This window comes from Lissotriton vulgaris, chromosome 8 (assembly GCF_964263255.1).
Source record: "Lissotriton vulgaris chromosome 8, aLisVul1.2, whole genome shotgun sequence".
NCBI classification, from domain to species: Eukaryota; Metazoa; Chordata; class Amphibia; order Caudata; family Salamandridae; genus Lissotriton; species Lissotriton vulgaris.
The window spans coordinates 372,162,840-372,188,951 of record NC_141696.1 but is presented as its reverse complement, the minus strand read 5'-3'; the positions used below and the strand labels follow the sequence as shown (position 1 = coordinate 372,188,951).

Sequence of the window (26,112 nt, the reverse complement as noted above, 5' to 3'; positions counted from 1 at the left end):
CGGCTGTTCTTTCTTACAAATGGAACAATAAAGAGAAAACTTTTTTGAAAAAAATTGGACATTACTCTCAGTATCATTTGTGACAAACTTGTGACTCAGTTTGTACAATTTCTACATGTGGTGCACCTGTGCTTACAAATTTAATTATGTTAAAGTTCTGTATGGAACGATCACAGTGATGGTGGGTGACTATCGGTGTGCACACAGATCCCTTTCTAAACTATAAAGGGGAAATTACTATTGTGGTTATTTTGGTTACGTGCATTGGCAAAGAAGGTTCCACCATCCATTTTGCTCTAGCAAGACTGATTTGCATATGGCAGGGCCCAAACCGTGGTGGCATGGTAAATAAAAAACAATGGATTTAACCCAGATCTGTGTCTGGGGGTGAATGTTTGATAATTTTCAGCATTCCGTCCATCATCTTTTTGTGTTGCTTCTTCAGAGCCAGCCATTCTGCTGTACATAATCATTTGAAATATCTGATAAAAAACTAAAAGAAACATGAAAATGATGCCCCAATGTCCACAATGTGCTACAGCACCCAACTTCGCTGTGTGATCATAGTCACTTTCTCTTTCAATCTTCATCTTGACATACTCAGCAAATTTGGGTCTTATTCTTGCAACAAGTATAACTTAGCATCACCACTGGGCCAAGTATACACTATTAGGTTGACAATCATCTAAGAACTATTCTTATATGCAGGTCATGCTAATTATTTTAATGCAATAAATATATTTATTTAAAGCTAGTAAGAAAAAGATTGATAACAGGTGACAAGGGAACACAGTCATTGACACTTGATTGGATGGTTACAGTAAAGAAGTGGAGAAATCCCATGAGCGTCAGCTGTAGATATTAGATGCAACTAAGGACTGAGCATTCACAGAGCCATTACTGAAAAACTGGAGTTTGCATGAAGGTTGGTCATTGAAACTTTTTGCTGGATACACGTAGGATGATCACAGGTACGGCTTACATCTGTGACATGGAAGGCATGAAGACAGTTACAACTGGGATAGTAGTGGGGAGTTAGAGATTTCCTGTAGACATTTAAAAAAAGAGGGAAGGTGCATTGAGGCTGATAATGAAGAGGGTGTAGCGTTCAAGAAGGTTGGGGATAGGACCTTAACACTGACCACTCTGCTGCCATGCAAGAACCCCATACCCCAACGTAAGGAACTGATCACCCTCCTTCTCCCAGGGGTCGAAAAGTAGACCATCTACTGCATACCAACAAGCTCATAGAATGAAAATAACCTAATTAATATGTATCTATGAGTTATGTATATGGGAACAGCTGCCTGTAATAAGCTGGAAAGGTCTTCTTGTACATAACAGTAATTAAGTCCATGTCACTATACCGTTACCATGTCCCTCACTCACCAATTCACTACCATCACCCCATTTCCCCTTTTTTCCTTTGCACATTGAGAGCACTGTAAATATCATATGCACTACAAATGTTTTCGAGCTATTACATTGCCAACCATTAATGCTTTGATTTACAATTGCATTTAATGACTGTGTTACTCATGGAAATTAAATTTCCTTTTTCTTGAATCAGATCAAAATTCTTAGTGGCGAATTGTTTTCTTGATTTTAAGTGAGAGAGCGCAAACTGACCAAATTGTAGAAATGCATCACACTTACACGTAGTAAGCACAAATCATGAAGAGAAATGCCATGAGTGCTGATAGTAGCCACAGTTATATTCTGATGTGTAGTTAATATAGAAGTTTAAATAGAAGTGGAACTAATACAGAAATGTGTGTAGTAATAAGGTTTATTAAACGTGATTATTTCTGAATCCATGTTGTGTAGCTGCTAAAATGTAAAATGGCATACGGAAACGTTGAACGTGGTAGGCCTCAGGGCCAGAGCTAAGAGGGAGGGGAAAGGAGAGTAAAATGCACAATGTGGATTGCACTAATGTTTAGTAATAATGAGTAGGTTTGATTTATAGATGTGTTTACTTAATCAGTAGAATAAGAGTATTAACATGCTAACAATTAAAGAAGAAGTTGAATATTATAAAACTGTTGTAGAGCTGGAAAGCCTTAAACGTTGATTTACACATATTAGTCTGGGCCGGGGAATGTTGCAACGCGGTTGGAAAACCATGAGAATTGGGATTTGGCTCCAAATGTCTGTCTGGAAGAGAAAAGGGGATATTCAATTATTAATAATGAATAGAAGCCTGTTCTTGAAATGGACCAGACATGGAGGAGGGTTCCGGAATGTTTAAGGGGTATCAGCGGGCCGGAGAAGCGTCTGAGAAACAAGGTCGACTCTAACCACAAGGCCTCATCATGGAAAAAGCCAGAAGCTACACCACGTGAGGGGCGTCTCGCGAGGGGCGTCCTAAAGGTTGTTGTGTTTTTGTATTAGGGACAGCACCCCTGGGTGGAGTTAGAGCAGAAGCCTGAGGACCCTCTAGAGAGCGGATGGGTAGGCAGAGAGGGGCCATGATTGGAGGACTTTAGGTTTTCACCAAGAGACGGAGAGTGGGTGACTTCCTTTGGGGGTCATTCACTGCTGACACCTTTTGATAGGTTGGGACCTGGTTAAGTAGGGATACCATCTAGAGCAGGGTAGGGACAGCCTAACCTGTATTTTCCCTCCGCCTGTAATGACCGACAGATTTCAATATGTGTCTATGCTAATAGCACTATTGTTTTTAGAATTGGTATTGGTAATTTCCGTTGTTCGTCTGAGGGCTTTCAGAGAACACATGTACGTAGTTGGGCCTGTGTATCTGGTTAATCTCATTTTGAGATGCTTGTATCTGCAACTTATCTTGACTTTATAATAAACCTTTGAAAGCTAGAAGTTGTTTGTGATCCTTTGAGCAGAGTCCTTTATTGGGAGAACTAACTTGGTAAGAGATGCACTTTCTTTCCTCAAAGACAGGCAATAAAGGTTCAGTCGACCAGACCGGGGTTTTAGATCGATAGTGATAAGGTATTGATCAAAATCTCGCCCCTTCCAGTTGGTAGCTATAGAGGATGGTTGCCTTCTTGAGGAAGGTGATCTAGGCCAGGTTAGATTACCCCCAGGCCCCTAGAGATCGATGATCGGAAGAACCGCCCGCGGAAGAAGGACCGGATGACGTGAGACAGAAAAGCAGCAGTATCGGTCGAGAGTGAGTATACAAGGTCATGCGTGTTAAGATTGCGGTGTTTTGTATTGTATCTATGTTGTAATGTCTGGCGGAGTTGAATGACTGTAGAGAGACTGTGGAACAGGTTGTGAGCGCGCGCAACCGGTGGAAATCTTAAGCTCAAGGAGAGCTCAAGTGGTTCGGGTGTATCGGACACTCAGAGTAATTGTTAACTAGTGTGAAGGGGGTCATGAGGTACCAATGATCACCCGAAGGACCAGATAGGGGGAACGTAAGAGTGAGTGCGTGAGTAACGGACGCTGGTCGGAAGTTACTGTGTGTGTAAAGAACCTATCAGAGAGACGATAGACATCTCGTCAGCTGTGTTGACAATTACAAATAGACTGTGGACGTACAGTCGAGGGAAGTGACCGCTTGGTCGGAAGTAGTCATTTTTCGGTGTATGAATGGGACGCATGCATGACCGCGAGGAGAGCTGAGAAAGGAGGGGTGCTGCTGCGAAGCGGAGACTAGTGACGTCAGGAAGCGCCGCGCTGGGATTGGCCGGCCGGTGAAAGACCGCACTGCGATAGGCCAGCTAGCAAAGCCGCGCTAGGATTGGTGGATTGTCATCAGGAAGTAAAACAAAGTATTCAAGCTGGAAATTTTGCGCGTAATTATGAAGTGTTTTAAGTGGTTAAGAGCGCTGTTTAAAAGAGAGCGCAGGGGTTCGTATGAAGGGGAAGAAGCCCCGCCGGAGGGTACGCCAGCGCGTTTCATGGGGACAAATGTTGGGCTGCACACGATTCTGTGGATCTCAGAGTGGAGTAGGATGACAGATGGAAATGAGGAACTCACGTTCCCGAAGTACGGGACGTTCAGATTAGAGGTGTTGCACAGATTAAAAGCAATTATGACCGCAACTAGACCCTTGCCTAGACCGACTCAGTTTGAAGCCCTTAATGCATGGATTAGGGCAGCGCATGAAAAGAACATGAACAGACGGCAAGAAAGAGTGAAACGTTCGGTAAGGGCACTACAGGATGCCAAGTGGGATGAGGATGCTAAAAGATGGAGGGTGCATAACATGGAAGTTAATAAATTATATCCAGTGTTAGAGATGCCCGGGAACAAAAGCCCCCTAGAAGAGGATGACGAGAGCGAGACAGAGGACAGCCTGATAAACAGATTATTGACAGACAGGCCACCTCCGTATAACAGAGCAGGGGGAGATGCCGAGAACGGCGAGAAAGGGGGGGGCAATGCAGGAGAGCATGGGCCGCTTCCCAGTTCCGATTGGAGTCCCGCTGCAAAGAAAGAACTGTCCCAGCCTAGCCAAGTGCAACAGGTGGTCGGGAGGTTTGTGGTGCAAAGAGCGCCAGAAACGGCGTGTGCCACATCCTACGCATTACCTGATGCACTACAGGTACCTGTTACCATAGGTCCTATAGTGTCGGTATATGACCCAGACAGGGCTAGAGGGGAAGAACGGGTAAGAAGGGACAGAGAAAGAGCAGAGATGGTAAGAAGGAAAGATACGATCAACTCCCCAAGTCAGTTGCCGATGCCAAGAGATTGGAGCACCCCGGTACATACAACAGGAGAGCTGGGGGATATTAGATGGCCAGAGGATATGAGGGGACCAGGACGGAAATCTTTTCAAGAGTTCAACGAGTACATGAAGAAATGGGATGAGGCAGTCGAGGCTCAAAAGAACATCATAGCGGCAGAAGCTGAAAGGGAAAGTCAGGACAGCAGGGCCCGGACTCACTGCGGGGCTGAAGAGAGCAGTCCGGAGTGGGACGGGAGGGAGAAGGACAGTAGGAGATTCACCCATTGGGCCCGGAGTGAAGATAGATCCGACCTGGAAAATGGGGGCCCAGAGAACGGGGGGGTGTCTCGCCCGATACATAATGAAGAAGACTGGAGGGCTCGGGAGTACAGGGACAGCTTTAAGTGTATCCACTGCGTGCCCGGCAGGAGAGAACAGAGCGGGGGTTGCGTGGGACCACACCATAGTCCTTGTGAAGACGGACATGAGCGCAGCCCAGGGAATACGGGAAACCAGGAAGGATCGTATCAGATACTGAGTGATACGAGGCCGAGGGAGAATGGGGACCGAAGGGAGAGAAGCAGAGAGACTTACTGTGAGAAGAGAGGAGAGAATGGGCAAGGTGAGAAGGGGGGTAACAGGCCCGTGTTCCATCACCTTCCAAGATCGGATGGCCGAGCATGGGATCTGGAGAGATGGGAACAAGAGAGAGCACTCCCCAACTCTCCAGAACCCAAACGTAGGGCCCGGAGTTGGGATGGGAGAGATACCTGTCAACCTCCCTCGAAGGAATTATTGCGAGCAGAAATAAAAGCCAAAAGACTCGATGTCTCCAGCTTAAAGTCAGATCTGGATGACATGGTAGACGGTACCCTGCCCTTAGAAAGAATGGACATGTATGAGCAGGATGAAATTCTGTTCATGGCAAAGGACGTAACCCGAAAGGCGAGGGCAACCCATGAGAAATTAGTCGAACTAGCAGGCAAATATATGGTAGACTTGTCAAGAACCAAAGCGTTGCAGGGCAACCACAGGCTACATTACACAGACCGAGATCTAGATGAGAGGAGGACCATTGGATTGAAAACACACATAAGGGAACTGATCACTGGAATAAGGACATGGAGGGCCCTAGATAAGTGGGAAGAGAGGTGGTCCAAGAGGGGGACCGTTAGGAGAAGTACACTTGGGATGACACCAGGAGGACAGCAGGGAGTAGAAACGTACCCTTTGAGGGAAGTCGCCAATGGGACCTATGTCCACGTCCCTTGGAGTAGGGGGGATTTAGCTGCTTTTACCACCTCATTCCCCAAACTGCGGGAAAACCCTGTGGAGTGGTATAAGCAAGTTGAGAGATTCGTAAAAATCTCAAAGGTCCTATGGATAGATTTGAACACGCTGTTTGACATAGTAGTGCCAGGAGATTTGTGGACCGCATGCAAGGTTAGCGCTGAGTGGCCCATCATAGAGCCAGACAGAGATGCTAGGACTAATGGGCCGTCCGAAAGTGTGATGGCAAAATTCGAAAGAGTAATGACGTGGCTGAAAGAGAAAGTGCCAATGCAAGACATAGATTGGGTAAAAATTGACCGAACAAGACAGGAACCCAAAGAGACAGTACACGAATACTATGAGAGATTGCTGAAGGCGTTTAAACAGTATAGCGGTCTGGATGTAATGGATCCGAGGGACATAGGGCAGTTTGTGTCCAAATTTGTCCTAGGCCTGAGACCGGATATCAGTTTAATGATCCAGCAACACCTGATTTGTTGGCAAAATAAACCCCTAGACGAAATACTGAGGTATGCCAGGTACTGCTGTGATGAGATAGACTCCAAGGCTAAGAAACTAAAGGAGAAACTGATGGTGGTACAAATGCAGGCAGCAGGGAAGGGGGGACAACAGCAACAACAACAAGGAACAGGTACTGGAGGAAAGAAACAGTACAGCCAGAACAAGGCCAATGAGGAGAACTCCACCTTTAGACCCAGGATAGATATAGCTGCCTTAAAGAAAACGACTAGATGCCACCAATGTAACGAGGTGGGGCATTGGAAACGCGAGTGTCCCTATAATGTTGAGATCGGAGACCAAGAGGTAGAAGAGGAAGAGACCCAGAGCGCGCCTACAAGAGGGATAACGCAATACCAGGGAAAGGTGCTCAGAGGGGGGCCTCCTCCCCGAGCCCAGTTCCCGCAAGCACCCAGAGTAGGGACTATGGGTAAGACATATAGACAGATGCCCCTGTTTGTAGGAGGAGAGGAATGCTATTATGTGGACCCACTAACTGGACAGAAAGTGGAAAGAGATGACTGCATCCTCGGGGCAGCTCTGGAGGTAGATCAGAGGGGACCCTATGTTGAGGCCGAAGTGGCAGGGTTCCCCACGACATTTCTAGTGGACACCGGAGCCACTCGATCCACGATCAGATCAGCCGCAGTTCCAGGCCTGCCCATGTCTGGGGAGACCATACAAGTGGTGGGGGTCGCTAATAAGAGAATGATCAGTCCTTTGACTGAGCCCGTGCAGGTGAAAATAGGGAGGTACAGTGAGGAGCACCAGTTTGTGGTTTGCGATTCTAGTCCTGTATGTCTGCTAGGAAGAGACCTTTTGTGCAAATTGAACTGCACTATATACTGTACCCCGCAAGGAGTGGAGGTACTGACAAATGATGATGATGCAGACTTTAAAGTCGCCAATTCCAGAATATGTGTGGAGTTGTATCCCACTCTGACAGTGGACGAGCTCCCCTGGGACTTGAGAGAGACAGTTGCTCCAGAAGTGTGGGATTTCACTGGGGAAGAGATTGGGTTGGTGAAAGGAGTGGACCCAGTGAAAATTGTAGTGAAACCACATGCTGAGTTCCCAAGAACCCCTCAGTATAAATTGACTCCAGAAACGATTGCAGGCATAAAACCCGTGATTGAGTCCATGATTAAGCAGGGAATACTGAAGGAAATCGTGGGTAGTCCATGCAACTCCCCGATTATGGGTTTGCAAAAACCAAATGGGAAATTCCGGATAGTGCAGGACCTCAGAAAGATTAATAACATAGTCGTTTCGTGTTGTCCAGTGGTACCGAATCCATCAGTGATATTGTTTCAGATACCGTTCCAAGCAGAATGGTTCACTGTGATTGATCTTTGCCAGGCTTTCTTTTCGATCCCTTTGGACGAAGAAAGCCATTTTCTTTTCGCATTTAAGCTGGAAGGTCGCGTCCTAACATGGTGTCGTATTCCTCAGGGGTATACAGAAAGCCCATCGATCTTCAACCAGCTCTTAAAGAAAAATCTTGAAAGTCTAGTGCTGCCCCAGAGGTCAGTTCTAGTCCAGTACATAGACGACCTCCTTGTGGCGTCAGAAACAGAAGAAGCTTGCAGACAGGACTCTATTGCTTTGTTAAATCACCTAGCTGAAAATGGGCATAAGGTGTCCCCGGGGAAATTGCAGTACTGCCTGACAGAGGTACAGTACTTGGGACACAGAATTGAGAAAGGTAAGAGAAAGGTGTCACCAGACAGGATAGAGGCCATCATGAAAATGAATGCGCCTAAAACTCAGAGAGAAGTCAGAATGTTCCTAGGAATGGTGGGATATTGCCGACAGTGGATTGCAAACTTTTCACTGAAAGCAAAGCCCTTGCAAAAACTGACGCACAAGGAAGTGAGTGATCCGGTACCATGGGACAAGGACTGTTTGATGGCGTTCCTGCAGCTGAGAGAGGACTTGTGTCGTGCTCCAGCTCTGGGAATGCCGGATTACGATAAACCATTCTTGCTCTACTGCTGTGAGAGAGAGGGATGCGCGCTGTCTGTGTTAGTCCAAATCCATGGGAATGCCCGTAGACCAGTCGCTTATTTCTCGGCTACTTTAGACCCAGTAGCCGCAGCGTTGCCCGGATGTCTCAAATCCGTTGCCGCAACAGGTGTCAGCATTGAGAGGTGTGAGAATATTGTTATGGGGCACCCGTTAGAGGTACATGTGCCCCACTCTGTTGAACTGTTGATGACCAGGACCAAAACACAGCATCTGACAAACAGCAGGCTCACGCGCTATGAGCAAGTCATTCTTGCTGCAGAGAACGTGACCCTCAGGAGATGCTCTGTTTTAAATCCTGCTACCTTGATGCCACTTCCAAACGATATTGAAGATGATGATGAATGTACAGACCATGACTGCCTCGATGTGACTGAACTATGCACCAAACCAAGACCCGACATCGTAGATGAGCCACTGACCGACCCAGATGAAATTTTCTTTGTCGATGGCTCATGTGTAAGAGACGAAGTTGGGCAGTTGAGAGCAGCTTACGCTGTTTGCACAATTACTGGAGTAGTGGAAGCTGGATGCCTGGAAGGAGTACACTCCGCTCAGGTAGCCGAGATTATTGCCCTGACACGTGCCTGCCTGGCAAGCAATCAAATTCGAGTCACCATATACACTGATAGTCAATATGGTTACGGGGTAGTTCATGATTACGGGCAGTTATGGTCTCAAAGAGGGTTCATGACCTCTTCAGGCTCTCCCATTCGCAATGGAGAGTTTGTGCGCCTGCTGTTGGAGGCATTGCAATGTCCAGCAGGTATTGCAGTTGTGAAGTGTACCGCGCATACCAGAAATATGGACTTCGTGTCACAAGGCAATAGATATGCCGACGAAGTCGCACGGTATTGCGCGGAGACAGGATACTCTTTCACAGAGGTGGAAGTGGGTGGAATAAATGTAAGGACTGAATTAGCTATGATATTGGAAACTGTTGATACTTGGGACGAACTGAAGGAGATGCAAGAGAATGCTCCTGACTGTGAAAAAGAAACATGGCAAAAGGCAGGATGTGTGGTGGGTGAGGCCCATTTCTGGGTCTCAGCAGATGGCAGAGCAGTGTTGCCCAATGAGATGGTGAGCCCAATGGCCCGACACATACATGGTCCTGTCCACTTAGGAAGAGATGCTATGCTGAGAGTGTTTAGACAGACCTGGTACAACCCCAAGTTCAGAGTAGCAGCCGAAGCAGTGTGCCAGCGTTGTGTGACGTGCCAGCAGTTGAATGTAGGGAAAAAGACACCAGTTGCACTGAGCCACATAGGGAGGTCAGGAGGTCCATTCAATAGAATGCAGATAGATTTTATCGAAATGCCAAGGTGCAGCCGCCTCCGTTATATCCTGGTGGTTGTCTGCGTTTTCTCCAGATGGGTTGAGGCATATCCTACACGCAGGTGCGACACCCTCACAGTGGCTAAGTTACTGCTTAGGGAGCTTATACCGCGCTTCGGGGTGCCGGCCTCTTTGGAATCAGATAGGGGAACGCATTTCAACAGCTCGCTTGTGAAAATGATTTGTGCCGCTTTAAATATAGACCAAAAACTACATTGCAGTTATCGACCAGAAGCTTCAGGAATTGTGGAGCAAATAAATGGCACCATCAAGGCCAGAATTGCAAAGGTGTGTTCATCAACATCCTTGAGTTGGCCTGATGCGTTGCCATTGGTTCTTATGAGCCTCCGCAGTACCCCAGACAGAAGAACGGGGCTGTCACCACATGAGGTGTTAATGGGAAGAGCAATGAGGTTACCATCTGTTCCAACTGCTGCACTGATTAGCATCACAGATGATATGATCCTGGACTATTGTAAGGGGCTGTCTGACGCCATTCATTCTGTGTCCCTTCAGGTGCAGGCTGCCGAGGTACCATCGTGCCAGGACCCTTGTCACGACTTGCTTCCTGGGGATTGGGTCCTGGTGAAAAAGCACGTGAGAAACAGCTGCCTGGATGTTCGTTGGCGTGGGCCTTTCCAGATCATCCTGACCACAAATACGGCAGTGAAGGTGGGAAGCCTGCCCAACTGGATCCACGCGTCGCACACGCGGAGAGTTCCAGCACCTCTGGAAGAAACAGCTCCTCTCTCGGATAGACGTCCAGCTGAGGACCGAGAAGCCACAGAGGGGGCTAGCCAAGCTGTAGAGGTGCCAGCGGAAGCAGGGAACGAATCTGACCAAGCTGAGGACGGTCAGTACAACAGCGAGACAGACGACGCTACGGAAGGTGAAAGTAGCTGGGAGTACGAGTCAGACGCTGACAGGTCTGACAGAGAGCGTGAAAGAACACGAAGAAAACGGAGTAGAAGGGTACGTGGAGAAGCTGATTGGCCGCAAAGAGGGAGCTCTAGCCTAAGGTCAACTCCGGAGAGAACCCTTCCTCCGATATCAGAAGACTCAGACCCCGAAGAAGGTGCTCAGGGCGCTGAAGCACCGGAGTTGAGGAGGTCAAGAAGAGTGCGTGTGCCTAACAGAAGATACTCCACCCCTGAGTGGACATACCTGGCGACAGATGGCTTCGAAGCCAGTGACAGGGAGGATCCGAGCGGTGGTGGTGTCCAGTTCTGAGCCCATCGTAACAGTGGAGATACGACTGTTAGTACCCGGAGTTGAACAAGAAGGGTCACTGACATTTATGCTTCCCCGACCTCCCCGCCTCAGCAAGATAAAGGACATGTTTCTCACAGAATTGCAATTCCCCGATTTTGGTACAAAGATATCAGCCGCAGAAGAGCACAATCTTCGTCTGGAAATATTGAATTTTGCTGTTGAAGCTGCAGGCGAGCGCCTGATAGTGGATGCTTAAAAGACTTTGTAAATAAGCGTGAAGAAAAGAAGATTACCTAGCGCCTAGGAAGCAGAGATTCTTAGGGACACTCCCTGAGATGATGGAGAAGGGCTAGGGTTGTCTGTATTTGAACTAAAAAGAACTTTGGCGGAAAGGGTTGTCAGCTTCCAGTTGCGTGGTTCTCAGGACAAAAGGAGAAAAAGAGACAGTAAAGGAGCGAAAAAGAAAGGAACTTTGTGCTGAGTTGAGAGAGAACCACACTATCAGACGAAATGGAGGCCGGTACCCAGAACCGCAGAGCGAAATGTATAATAGGTACACTAATAGTAGGAGTGATAATACTAATAGCTTTAGTGGTAACAGTCTCTTATGTAAAGGGACGTGAGGAAGAGGAAAAGGTAACTGATGTGGCATCTGCAGAAGCGCTTACACCTACCATTGCTGGTGAGAAAGGGGAAAACACACACGAGAAAGCGTTATTGGCTGCAGAAGCCCGCAGGTTACACGTGGATGAGTCCCAAGGTGACTTTAGGTCAAATGCTTATGCTAAATTATTGTATGAATACGTGGATGCCATGGAGGTTAAGGACTGTTACGTCTGCATGCAGTTGCCGGCGTCTGTAGATGAAGGCATTCGATATCATCACCTCCCGCTGACATATGGCATTACATGTAGCTTGTTGCTTAGTATATTTTATGGGAGAGATAGTTTTGACTATTATTTCTCCAATTATGATGCAGTGTTACCAGAAGTCCCAAATTATAAACAAATGAATAAGTGGGACTACTGGAAGAGTGAAGAAAGGTTGGCAAAGTTTTTCATTCCTTGGATTACTTTAGATACTTCACATGCCCGCAGAAATAACCTGACATGTAAGGTGTCAGAAGTCGAGAAAAAGTTCATAGGGCAGGTGGATGATCGGAATAGGAGACAAAAGATTTTGAAAAAATCAGGACAATGGAAAACAGATTGGACCGAAGAAGAAAAGGCACACAAGAGAAAGGGTAGTAGTGGTCCAATAGCTTTAGATAGAACACAGAGAGGAAAGTTATGTCTTCATAGAGCCAAAACGTATTATGAAAATGTATACGTGGGAGAGGTTAGCTGTGAACATGCTTTCAATTTGGAGTACTACACCAAAGACTTCCTGAAGGGAATGCAAGTGATTCCTAACGTATATTTTGTATGTGGGAGAAATGCCTACGTGAGGCTACCCGATAATTGGTACGGCTCATGTTATTTGGCAATTATCTTCCCTAAAATATATCATGCCCAAGACTTAGAGATCATTGAGGGCAAGACATCATCGAGAGGAAGGAGAGATGTGAGTGCAGAAATGGTTGGAGATGTCTTTGGAGCTGTGTTCCCACTTCTGGGATTAGCTCTTAATGATGTTAAAATTAGACGGCTAGCAACAGTCGTAGACAGGTTGTCTGCCAGCACTGCTCAGTCCTTAATGCTAGTAGAAGGAGAGATGCAATCGATAAGGGCTATGGTTCTTCAAAACCGCCTTGCGTTAGATGTCCTATTAGCAAAAGAGGGCGGAGTCTGTAAGGCTTTGAAGGTCCAAGAATGTTGTACTTACATTCCAGACAATTCAAAGCCCCTTGAGAAAGTTATTAGAAATATAACTGATATTCACAAGAGGATTGAAGACCTGAGCAGAGAAAATGTCTGGGAAAAGGTGGGCCAAGGAATGAGTGAAGCTGGAAGCTGGCTCACCGCCTTAGGCAAAAGCTTTGTGTGGAAAATACTAAAACCTATCATCATAATATTGATCTGTGGAATCGTGTTATGGGGTTTGGTGAGGGTATTTAAATGGAACAAAGCCAGAAGGTCAGCGAGGGCTCAGAGAAAACAGCTGCAGAGATTGGCTGCCATACAAGATAGTCAGTACCGGAGTCTGAGGGCTCTGGAAACTCAGAAGCGAGTTATGCTAGCAATCACCGCAGTTTAAATATTTAGTGATGACCCCGAGAGGTCATCAAAGGGGGGAACTGAGAGAGCGCAAACTGACCAAATTGTAGAAATGCATCACACTTACACGTAGTAAGCACAAATCATGAAGAGAAATGCCATGAGTGCTGATAGTAGCCACAGTTATATTCTGATGTGTAGTTAATATAGAAGTTTAAATAGAAGTGGAACTAATACAGAAATGTGTGTAGTAATAAGGTTTATTAAACGTGATTATTTCTGAATCCATGTTGTGTAGCTGCTAAAATGTAAAATGGCATACGGAAACGTTGAACGTGGTAGGCCTCAGGGCCAGAGCTAAGAGGGAGGGGAAAGGAGAGTAAAATGCACAATGTGGATTGCACTAATGTTTAGTAATAATGAGTAGGTTTGATTTATAGATGTGTTTACTTAATCAGTAGAATAAGAGTATTAACATGCTAACAATTAAAGAAGAAGTTGAATATTATAAAACTGTTGTAGAGCTGGAAAGCCTTAAACGTTGATTTACACATATTAGTCTGGGCCGGGGAATGTTGCAACGCGGTTGGAAAACCATGAGAATTGGGATTTGGCTCCAAATGTCTGTCTGGAAGAGAAAAGGGGATATTCAATTATTAATAATGAATAGAAGCCTGTTCTTGAAATGGACCAGACATGGAGGAGGGTTCCGGAATGTTTAAGGGGTATCAGCGGGCCGGAGAAGCGTCTGAGAAACAAGGTCGACTCTAACCACAAGGCCTCATCATGGAAAAAGCCAGAAGCTACACCACGTGAGGGGCGTCTCGCGAGGGGCGTCCTAAAGGTTGTTGTGTTTTTGTATTAGGGACAGCACCCCTGGGTGGAGTTAGAGCAGAAGCCTGAGGACCCTCTAGAGAGCGGATGGGTAGGCAGAGAGGGGCCATGATTGGAGGACTTTAGGTTTTCACCAAGAGACGGAGAGTGGGTGACTTCCTTTGGGGGTCATTCACTGCTGACACCTTTTGATAGGTTGGGACCTGGTTAAGTAGGGATACCATCTAGAGCAGGGTAGGGACAGCCTAACCTGTATTTTCCCTCCGCCTGTAATGACCGACAGATTTCAATATGTGTCTATGCTAATAGCACTATTGTTTTTAGAATTGGTATTGGTAATTTCCGTTGTTCGTCTGAGGGCTTTCAGAGAACACATGTACGTAGTTGGGCCTGTGTATCTGGTTAATCTCATTTTGAGATGCTTGTATCTGCAACTTATCTTGACTTTATAATAAACCTTTGAAAGCTAGAAGTTGTTTGTGATCCTTTGAGCAGAGTCCTTTATTGGGAGAACTAACTTGGTAAGAGATGCACTTTCTTTCCTCAAAGACAGGCAATAAAGGTTCAGTCGACCAGACCGGGGTTTTAGATCGATAGTGATAAGGTATTGATCAAAATCTCGCCCCTTCCATAAGTGTGTTCATTATATATGAATTAGAAAAGAACTACCACAACCATTTCTTTAACATACTGTTGTTATATCTGGGCAAGTTGAGAGGTTAGGGGACTGGGTCAATGTTGGGTTGGGAGCACAGCAATGACCTACTCAATTTGAATGCGTAGGTGGCATGAAATGAAAGGTTCACTACCAAGAACAACAGGAAGGTAGAAAGTTAGGCTGGTTAGAAAGGTAAGGAGGGGTAGAGGCAGGCATGGTGGTGAGGGGAGAAAACAGATGCATGCTAGAAGAGCGCTGTGAGGGAGGGGGCGAAATGGGAAGAGGCACTGAAAGGTGGGTTGGGTAAAAACCATAGTGAGGCAAACAGAAGTGTAGCAAGAGGTGGAGGGTAGACAAAGAAGTGAGGGGTAGAAGAAAAAGATTCAGGTGCAGAGACAGGTAAATCAAAGATGGAGAGGGGAGAATAACGCAGTCGTTGAACGAGAGAGGGCCAGGTAGAGAGAGGAAGAGGGAGAGGTGTGTCAGAGACAAGTAGAGACAGCTGAGGAAGAGGGAATAATAAAGACTAAGGTAGACAGGTGAGGTAGACATTGATATAAATGAAGTGCAGAGATGTGTTTGGACAGTTGTCCGCGGCAGCAGCCGGACTCGCACTCACTGTGCTCAGGCCTCCAGGGTTGGAGTAAATGAGGAATTCCCAAACAGGAGGCTGGCCTCAGCAGGGAGCGCAAGAGGGCAATTTGCAGCGGCAGAACAGGGGAACCTAGCCCCATGCAGCCATACAACAGGACTTGACGTATCGTGATGGAAGTAGAGGCCGAGTGGCTCTTGACGGCTGATGTTCTACAACCTGAAACAATTGGGAGAATTTGAGCCATGCCTTGCCAAGAGTCTGTGTATTTTCCTGCTGCCTGTGGCACATCCCCTGCTTACTGCCCACAGAGTAATATTCATTTTTTTGCCAATACTGGAATGGTTATACAATAAACAGCATTGTATGTGTACCAACTACTACAGTTAGCATATTTGAGCTGATGTCACTAGAGCCCGTCCGCTTTAATCGGGGTGGGTGATGTGGATCTTATGCAGACTTCTCGTCTCTCTGGCCAATTAACAACCTCCAAGCTCTCCCCTCAACTAATCCCGACCGACTATGCAGGTTCTCGGCCTCGCTGCCAATGAACAAGCGATAAGATCTTCCCAGCCAATGATGTGTCAGGAGGTCCTGACCAACACAACATTACCTGCCCTTCAACTATTCATCACATGCTTTTTGCGTTCCAAAAGCCATGTGGTCTTCCTGCACGCCTCGAGGTGATTAAATACATTAACACCCCAGTCTAAGAAGGAGTAATGATGCAAAAGATTTCAGCCTCACATAAAGGACTATAAGCTAAGCGCAAGCACAAAGGGGACGGAGAGGGCGGAGCGAGTGAGTCGCCGGGACCTGTGGGCGAGGAGAGGCGCACGCGCGCTTGGGAGAGCAGTCTGCTCATTTTCAAGCACTGCACTCATGCTTGTGGCATGCCCCTGCTCGCTCCCGCAAGGTGGATGCCGCCGCAAGCACGAGTGTGTGGTAGAAAATGAGCAGAGCGACGGCTAAAGGCCCTCCTATGTAGCGCATGCGCTCTGCGTAGGCGAGATCTAAAAAAAATATTGTTCAGGTACTTTCACACAATCGTATTTTTTCAAAAAATAAAATATTACATTTCTGATGTTACTGCTTCTTCTGTATTTCACTATTCAAAAACACCTTTGATAAATCTATTTTTAACTTTTTTGTACAATTATTTTTTTTGTAGATAGGCTCTCTGACATTTTATCAACTTCATGCAACTTTTGAAACAAGAAGTGAATCCGCATCGAGAGCAAACTGCAGATCCATTATAACAGCAAATGCTAACCGATAATGCTTCTTTCAACATGCCTAGAGTAAAACTGATGGTCCACCCAGCTGAGCGACGGACTCTTACTTTTCAATATGTGACATAGAACTTTCTGAAATTGACGCAATGTGTAATTCATAAGTGTCTCACGGAAATGCACACTTACGTCTATCAAGATTCTCAAGGTTGATAAGGATCTTTCTTTTGGTGATGAAAATGATCCAACCAACCAAGGCTGAGAGGTGATCCGTAGTACACGAGCCACAAGCAGTAGGCACTGAACACGAGGTGTGTTGTGTGGCGTGGTGACGGTCTGCTGCCATGACGTCCTGAACGAAATGGCCAATCACTGTCTACATGGCTTCGCAAAAGCCACAGTGATTGGGCATACGTTTTCACCAAGTGCGGTAGTGCCACCCACGCGCGGCACCCAATGCTATTTATGCCTAAGACTGCGCTGTGTCTCGGTCAATCCAGACGCTGCATTAGCAGCCCCAGGATTGGCCCATTTGGAGATCAGGGCTGCGTCATGAAGCAACCCTCGCTCTCCTAAGGGGAAGGCTAGTGCGCAAATTCGGGCTGGTCGTAAAAATGACCACCCAAAACCGAACATGCGCACTATTGCTGCTTTGCATAGTGCGCTGTCACAACAGTCTGTCAGTCAAACCCTGAGTGCTGCTGCAGCCCCACCCCCTTCAGCACCTGATTGCCTCGGGCGTGGCCCAGTCTAACTAGCGTCAGTGAGCGAGTTATTTATTATAGACAACTTAGAACTAGAAGTAGAACGAATTTATGAACGGGCCGTGTGGCATTAGTGGGGCAACACCCTAGCGCCCCAATGGACTCACCGCCACTGTAGGTAGCCCATTCTAATGGAACTGCTGTACTCACTGTTTTGAATGTTTGTATACATGTATATTTGAGAGAGGTTTGCTCAAAACGTAATGTGGTTGGTGCTACAGAAAGACAAATTAATAATGCTTTCCCTGTACAATAAAAAAACTAATGAAAATATAGTAAAGAACTGGATTTATTTCACTGCACAAAAAAATCTGAATGACCGCCAAGGAGGTCGGCTTTGGAAGAGGGTCATAACATCAAATACTTCACTAGCTAAAAAATTTATAATAACAGCTGGCAGCATTAGTGGAGAGGTATTTCACATATTGTGGACGATTCTGGTGCATGGCGTTGTAGTTGAAAATGCGTAGGTGCAGCAAACGTCCCAAAACTTCTTGGCGCAGTAGAAGTAGGCTGCATCACCTACTGGCTGGCCCAAATCTTATTAGAATGAGTGAAGCCAAATTATTATCAATTTACAAAATTCAGAGAGAGAATGTTAGCATAATTGTATGTGTTACCATATACTACAAACACTGAGGCAATTTTAGTATTTCTGGTAGACTGCGAGGCCATAAATAAAGCAATTAACTAACCCGACGACTGCTCTTAGTACCAGTGTTAACGTTTCACATCTTTCAAAGACTTTAGCCTCCTGCACAATGTAGGTTTCTGACTGAGCTGATGTACATATTCAATGTTAATTCCACGGCAAAGGCGGCTCCACATATTAAGAAACTGCTTGTGTCTGGTTATAACCTTATATGGGTGAAGGGAGGTTGTACAGTAGATGCACTAGGGTTTGAAAGGAGCACTTCAACTGCCATTAATCAGTGAAATGTTATGGCTTAAATAGGCAGTTATCAGATTTTTATGGGCAAGTCAAAATATGTTCATGCTTAAAATGCAGGATTAAGTGGGAGTTAATAGTAAAGTTATAGGTCATGTGGGGCTGTAAACGTTTTTGTTTGGGGGGTGGAGGCCAGAACAAGCAAACGGTTGTTCCAGGGTCCCAATAAGCACAAAGAGAATTGATGGAGAGACTCGGAAAAAAATGATGCCAGGTAGACTTCCTAAAAAGTCAATAGCGGAGACCTGTCAAGTGAGAGCGTTTTCTCACATTTCATTGTGACAAAAATCACGCACAGCGAAGAGCATTAGGATTCGAATTAAGGAAAGCTGTTGAACCACTAAACCCAAATAAAAAACAAAAACTATCACCAAGTTTATGAATCTGTCTGAAATTAACAGCAGAAGGGGATGTTTTACATACGCTTCTTTGAGAGAATTTAGGGTTTTCTAGACTTAATTATGGCCAAACAGGCCACAATGAGACTATTGGTTGAAAGGTGAAATTAGACAGCCTTTTTTGCTGCACTCCTCAAAACCTTGGAATATCACCTGTAATCCGAGTCCTGCCTTTCAAGTTTGCAATTTATTGAATATGAATCACAGATATTGAGTCGTCAGGTGCAGGCTGCTGATGTACATTTGCTGCAAGTATCATGAAAATGCCAATAAAAAGTGTGTACTCTAAACATACACCCAACACTCCAACGCTTCCTAATTATTTTTCACCAATGTAACAAAACAGCCACAAAGAAGTGCCATTGCTGAAATGGAGAAGACACTGGGGTTGATAAGTACCTTGGAAGTTTGCAATCAACCGTTTGGCATCTAGCATACAGAACTTCATATATACTTTTCTAGAAGCAAGAGTGTGTCAGCAAAAAAACACACACATACAACTAAACTTAGCAAGTGGAAAACTTTCTTGGAAGAACATCTTTAGTGTATTGTTTACGAAGAAACAATGACAACAAAATAACAAATCATATGCTAGCATTTATTTTCTTACTTGTCACCAAGGCGGAGTGGTAATAGCCGCAAGAGACCCAAGAAATTGGCTTTTTCACATCTACTTGACGAGGTGCACTGGCATTAGCTTCATTCGCTTGACCAATCTGGCCTTCCGAATTGTCGCCCCACATAAAAAGTTTACCATCCACTGAAAAAAAATACAAGAGGTTTGTAGGTGCTGTTCAGCCTAAAATGTGAGGCCATTTATCACAATGCTATCATGCAAGGACTTCAGCATTTTCTAAGCTTCCCTTTTATATCCTCCAGAACAGGATCAGCCTGCCGCAGATTCCATGCTTTGGAGCGCTGTATAGTTCTGTTTTTTCACAGCTATGAATCATGGAAATTCAGCAAAGATCTCAGAAAATTAAATTGATTAAAGGCTAAACGGGAAGAAATGAATAAATAGGGAAGAAAATAATGCTAGCCTGTGGTCGATTTGGCAATCGCTATATATGCATCTTATTCCAAAAACGGCATACTTGCAAGTGTCAAAGAAACATTTTACATTCCTGATCACAAGACAGATCGAAATTCAAATCCCAGGAAACCAGCAATTGTTTGACATAAATGTAGGGCTCCTGTTCCCTTAATAAACACTCCAGAGCACATAACAATAGCTCACATCATTTCGACTTGGGAAGCTCCAACTACTTATTGCTGCACAGTCACTGGCATTCATCAATGAGACACATTTCCTCTGACCACATTTGCCACAAAAACATAAAAAACAACCCCTAGATTCATCAAAGTCCCGTATTGCGAGTCTGTAATAGCGATTATTAAGGAATCGCTATTACAGACTCGCAAAACGAGATTCATGTACAAATCGCAATTTATTTTGCGATTCCTACAGCTTCCTTATTTGCGATTAGCTAAGTGCTAATCGCAAATAAGGAATAACTCCCCATTCATTCCTGAAAGGGAAGACATATCAATGTGCGAATCGCTATTAGCGATTCGCATTTTGAGTTTGCGATTTCAAGGTTGCAGGGGTGTCCTAAGGACACCCTGTTGCACCCCTGAAATGAAATTGGATGCTGGTGTTACGCACACACATGTTCCAAGGACATGTGTGGGTGTAACATAGAACTTAGAAAAATGCACTTAAGTGCATTTTTCAAAGTTTCCGCTATTTACCACGAGGTTTGACTTTGCGGTAAATAGCGGCCCAAAATTGCGACAATTTTGAAATGTTTCATGAATTGCATTTAACGAATCTCAAATAGAGATTCCTTAATGCAATTTTTCGCAAAATTGCGAATTCTATAATAGCGATTTTTGCATTTGGGATGATGAATCCCAAATGCAAAAATTGGGCTCGCAAAGGGCCAGATTCTCAGATTCAGGCCCTTTGCGAGCTGATTTTACGTTAATGAATCTGGCCGCAAATGCACTAGTTTTTAAGAAACTTACTTCGTTGTATTGCACATATTCTGGAGAATTAAATTATACTCTTTCAAAAACATTTTATTACTTCTTAGTTTTTGAAACGGCAGCAAACGCAAATTACTAAAAAAAAACATCAGTATACGGTTCATCACTCATTACTGCAACAGGTCTTAAATGCAACAAGTTAAACATATGTCAGTTGCGTATAGCTGGGAAATTTCCCTGATTTTATGTTTTTTCAATGATAGTGCTTTTTCAGTGAATTTTTATGTTTTTTTAAACATTATTCAAAATCTTACTACCTTCCATACGTACCTCTACTTTAACATTTGTTTTCTTCAGTGAATATATATACGTGCATCAGAGACTAATGCAGGAGAATTAGTTAAACACGGCAGCAGGGTCCACTGCTGTCTGTCTTTATACAATAATTTGTTTAAACTGTCCATTCCTTATATCTGTGAACTTGTACGATCCATATGGCACACTTAGGGCCCTATTACGAGTTGGATGCGGCGGGACCGCCAGACCTGCCAGCATATCGTGACCAGCTCCAGCGGACCCAGCAGCCCCAGCACACGCCGGTCCCACCACCAGCGGGACACTACAACTCCCAGCTGCCCTGGGGACCGGCGCAGGATCGCTGACGGCAACAAGGCGCCCGGAGGCGCTTTAAGAGTAAGGAGCGCCGACCGCTCCTGGGACACTCACCTGGCAACTCAGCACGCCGTGAGGGGAACGGTCAGCATATCGTGACCAGCTACAGCGGACCCAGCAGCCCCAGCACACGCCGGTCCCACCACCAGCGGGACACTACAACTCCCAGCTGCCCTGGGGACCGGCGCAGGATCGCTGATGGTAACAAGGCGCCCGGAGGCGCTTTAAGAGTAAGGAGCGCCAACCGCTCCTGGGGCACTCACCTGGAAACTCAGCACGCCGTGAGGGGAACGGCCAGCATATCGCGACCAGCTCCAGCGGGCCCAGCACACGCTGGTCCCACCACCAGCTGGACACTACAACTCCCAGCTGCCCTGGGGACCGGCGCAGGATCGCTGACGGCAACAAGGCGCCCAGAGGTGCTTTAAGAGTAAGGAGCGCCGACCACTCCTGGGGCACTCACCTGGAGCAGTCTGGAGTCTAGGAAAGACATGGCTTGGAAGTTCGGGCTGGACTGTTCCTATGAGGCACAGGGTCAGGGCTGATTTGCATATAGCCAGTGTCTGACCTAGGGTGGTGTGGAGTGCAAAAAAACGATGGATTTAGGCCCAGATCTTTGTACTGGGGTGAATGTAAGACATTGTTCTGCATTCTGTCCATCAACTGTGTTTTTTGCATTAAGAGTAAGGAGCACCTCTCGCCCCGCGAGTCGCGCGCGGGAGCGAACGGGAGAAGCCCGGGACAAGGGTGGGGCAGTCTGTGGCAGTCCAGGGCAGGACGAGGCTGGGCTGGGCCACTCCCTTTGTCCGTTGTCGGTTGTCAAATTGATTTGCTAGTAAGCAATGTGAGACTCTTTATCCCTTTTTATTGGATTACATTTTAATGTTGGTATTTTTATGCTCCTGGCCTTTGTGTGCTGATCAAGTCATTATTTCATCGTGACCAGCAGCTTGTACTCCTCATATTTAGAGCTCCTGGGATTAACTATCAGCATTCATAATGTCAAAACAGTCATCCACCATGGATAATTATCTTGGAAAAGTAGTAAATAAAATTAACAGTGAACGGAGAAAATCGTTGGGTCGGGGGACTTCTCCCGCCCTACCCCTTACATCACCTATTGCTAATATCGTACTGTCTCCGAACGCTAACTGTGAACCTGAAGTTCTGATGGAAGTACCAGTATTGTTAGCACCCGTTCATGACCCATCGGATGTACCTTATGATACCCCAGCACGGCGTACCCCGGTCAAGAGAGCGGTGAGGGTGTGTAGGAAAGTGCAACTTAAGCGTGGGGGGAATCATAACAAGAAGAGAGCCGAAGTTACGCCTAAGAGTACAGTCCGCAACATGGAGACCCTGACTGAGAATTGTGCTGTTAGTTTGAACACTGAGCAATTTGATTTATTACTTCGTATCATTGAGGATACGTTTGAAACTATTGTTAAACCTTTAGTGGATAAACTAGACCTAATCTCAGCTGAAGTGTCTAGGCTAGGTAGCCTCTTGGATGCTCATACTGGTAAGGTTGAAAGCTCCAGGCGCAAAGAGAGGGGTGTATCAGTCAGTAATGTTGAACTGAAACCGCATGATGGAAGGTTGGCTCCAAATGTTGCAGTTATACCTGACCCTCCGCGACTGGTTAGTCAGAAAGAACAGATAACAGTGGTACATGAAAGTACGAAGGGAGTGATCGCACCAAAGAAAAGCCGTTTTATCAACCTCCCACCTAATTGTGCACTTTATGTAGTTGTTCTTTCTAATGTACCGCCTATGGATCCTAACTTGACTCAACCACATCAGGAATCACACGACTCACTCAAACAAAACAGTCTCATGGCTGCACAGGCAATGCAGGTTCCCAATCAATTACTCCGACCAGATATTATCAACTAGAAGAGTAAATTGGATTGGTAACTCAAGAAAATCCTGCAGGGGCGATTGTGTTATTGTTAATTTTAAACACCCCCAACATGTCGCAACTGTTTTGCTTAGAGCAGCATCTCTAACCCCAGATGAGAATAGTGTGCGTGTACACCCTTTGGGCTATTTTTATAATCACCTTATTAAGGCTCTCCAGGTTATCAATAGAGGTAGTCCCTTTATTCCTAACCATCGTCCAACTTTTGAGGTTTCAACACAGAATAAGTATCAAGCCCTGAGTTCTTTGGATTCGAATGATTGACACTTAAAGGTCAGTAGGCCGCATCTGAGTATAATTCATAATACCCAAGTCAATCAATTGAATGGGAATAGTATAAATCCAGAGCAAGCCATGAATGGTGTTCCCATAGCGATCATTGATAATAGGCCTGAACCTGTTTCTGTTGTTGACAGGGTGGTAAAAGATCAGTAATCTACATGTACTGAGAATACTAATGTTGGTTTAGTTGAGGTTGAACCCTGTGTGGATGTGGTTACCTTTACTATTGTACAAGATCAACTTAAAAGTTGCACCATAGGGGGAACATCTATTGTTAGCTGGAACATAGCTGGCTGGGCATCCAAAGGGAAAAATGTGGGATGGGAGGACCTGATTAGGTCATATGATATTTTATGTTTCCAGGAAACATGGTGCTCCACAAAACCTAGCCTTGATGGTTTTGTCTGTTACAGTTTAGAACCCTCAGAGTCAAGGCACGGTAGAGCAAAGGGTGGTTTGCTTTTTTTGTTATCTGTTGATTTATTGCTGACTGTTGTTAAACATGTAACAGTAGGAACTCATTCACACATTCTATGGGTACAACAAAAGGAAGGCCCAGAGGTGCTTTTAATACATTTTTATAACAATATTTTTGACAATACACGGCACAAAGTTATAGAGGAATTATAAAGTGCCCTTGTGAAGCTTGTAGCAGAAGCAAAATGTACTTTTAATTATTTTTGGCCAGGTGATTTTAATTCTTTGATTTGTCCATTGTCGTTTTCTAGGGCATGTGGGGTGCAAAACAATAGCGGTGTTAACACACCAAATTTCCCCCACAATGCCTATGGTGAGGCAATAAATAACATTATGTCAACTTACGACTTAGAGCTATTGCAATCTGCAAAAGATGTTAGTGGCCAAAATATCCCCACCTATATTGGAAGGAAGACTAACTTCTACATTGACCATGTTATGGTTTCGTCTAGGATTGTGCCAAATTGCCTGACATCGGTAATTGAGGAATCTACTCTTAGTGACCACAATCACATTGTAATGATAACAGAGATCTGGAAATGTATTAGTCCGCGGGTGTCTAGGACCCTATGTAATGTTGAGCCTCACAGGCCAAATGGAACTAGGTTAAGGTGGAACGGGGAAAAATCTGCAACAGTAATGTCCTCTATTATATCAAAATCTTTGGATAATATTAATGGCATCCTGGCATCTGGTAGTATATCTGTTTCCATCTTGAATAATTGTATTAATATCAATAAAACAATCAATGCCATATTTACTGGAAGGAGGCTAGGTAAGACCGCCCGCGAAAAGGGTTGGTTTGACCATACGTGTACAGCTCTTCTTTCCCAATTGCAACAGGTTCTAGCACTTAGACCCAGGGATAAGAATCAAGTTACAGTTGTGAGACATGATTATAAATTGGCACTTTCCAAAAGGAAGAGGGAGTTACAGCAAGAAGCATGGGACAATTTAACGCAGGCGGCAGCGACTTCCGATAGCTGTTTGTTTTGGTCCACGGTTAACTACCCCTTTCTTAAGGATGACAAAGTCCCACACCTTGCATCCAACATCAGCAGTGAGGCCTGGGTCTCTCATTTTTCAGGTATATTCCAAGCTGCTGGTCCCTAAGATGTAGAACAAAGAAACTGGCCAATTGTCCCTTTAGATATCTCCTTGGGAGAGGTTGAACGTAGTATTAAGGCCAGTTAGGGGGTTTAGGGCCAGGGACCTAAGAGAGTACCCATTGATGTTTACAAGACAGTCCCGCTGCTGTGGGGACCTATACTTACTTTGGTATTAAACGCAGCAGTATCAACCCTGATTCCATCTACATGGGGAGATTCCATCATTGTCCCTATCTATAAGAAGGGGGACAAGTCAGCAGCATGTAATTATCATCCAATTAGTTTGCTCGATTCATCTGTGAAAATCATGAGCAGAGTGCTGCTGTTTAGGTTGGAAGAGTGGGTAGACGAGAATGGGATTCCTGCGACCTCCCAATATGGTTTCAGAAAGGGTCGAGGGACACTAGATCAATGCCTGAATCTAGAACTATTAATTGGCAAATATACCAAGGCTAAGCCTGGTATTTTATATCTTTGCTTTGCCAATTTAAGCAGCGCATTTGATCTGGTCGACAACTCCATTCTATGGCCAGTCCTGTTGGAACTTGGTGCACCAGAGGCTATTATTTTCTTTTTAGCTAGACTTTATGATAAGATGCAAACTTGTGTGCGCTACGGGGCAAGTGGGGAGTGTACCCCAAACTTCAGCGTAAAGTGCGGAATTAGACAGGGCTGTGTCCTCGCCCCTTTGCTGTTTACCCTTTTTATTAATGCTGTAGATTCTGTTTTAAAAACAGTTAAAGCTGATGCACCCCAGGTTGATGGGACAGGTGTGCCAGTTATCCTTTATGCAGATGATGCTGTGCTCCTGTCATGGACCCCCATAGGCCTCCAGCGCCTGATGGATCGGTTTTCTGATTTCATAAAAGAAAGGAAGTTGGTAATCAATAAGAGTAAAACACATATGATGATCTGTGGTGCTAGTACCAATACAAATCATGCCTTTTTTATAGATGGGGTGAAAGTGCAGCAAGTGGAAAAGTTTTGTTATTTGGGTGTTATTTTTTCGTGTGATGGTAGTTGGTCTCAAGGAGCTAGTAAATGTTAGGTCTAAG

General features: G+C 45.3%; 1 protein-coding gene across 7 annotated transcripts in view; it reads right to left on the bottom strand.

The window, feature by feature from the left end:
- RPGR (retinitis pigmentosa GTPase regulator) overlaps window positions 1–26,112 on the bottom strand; it is a 420,762-nt gene that overhangs the window by 285,216 nt on the left and 109,434 nt on the right. For all 7 annotated transcript variants that reach the window (XM_086934147.1, XM_086934148.1, XM_086934149.1 and 4 more), the window contains exon 6: window positions 19,218–19,367. In XM_086934147.1, the coding sequence (XP_086790273.1) occupies window positions 19,218–19,367 (150 nt within the window). The remainder of the gene's footprint in view (window positions 1–19,217; window positions 19,368–26,112) is intronic.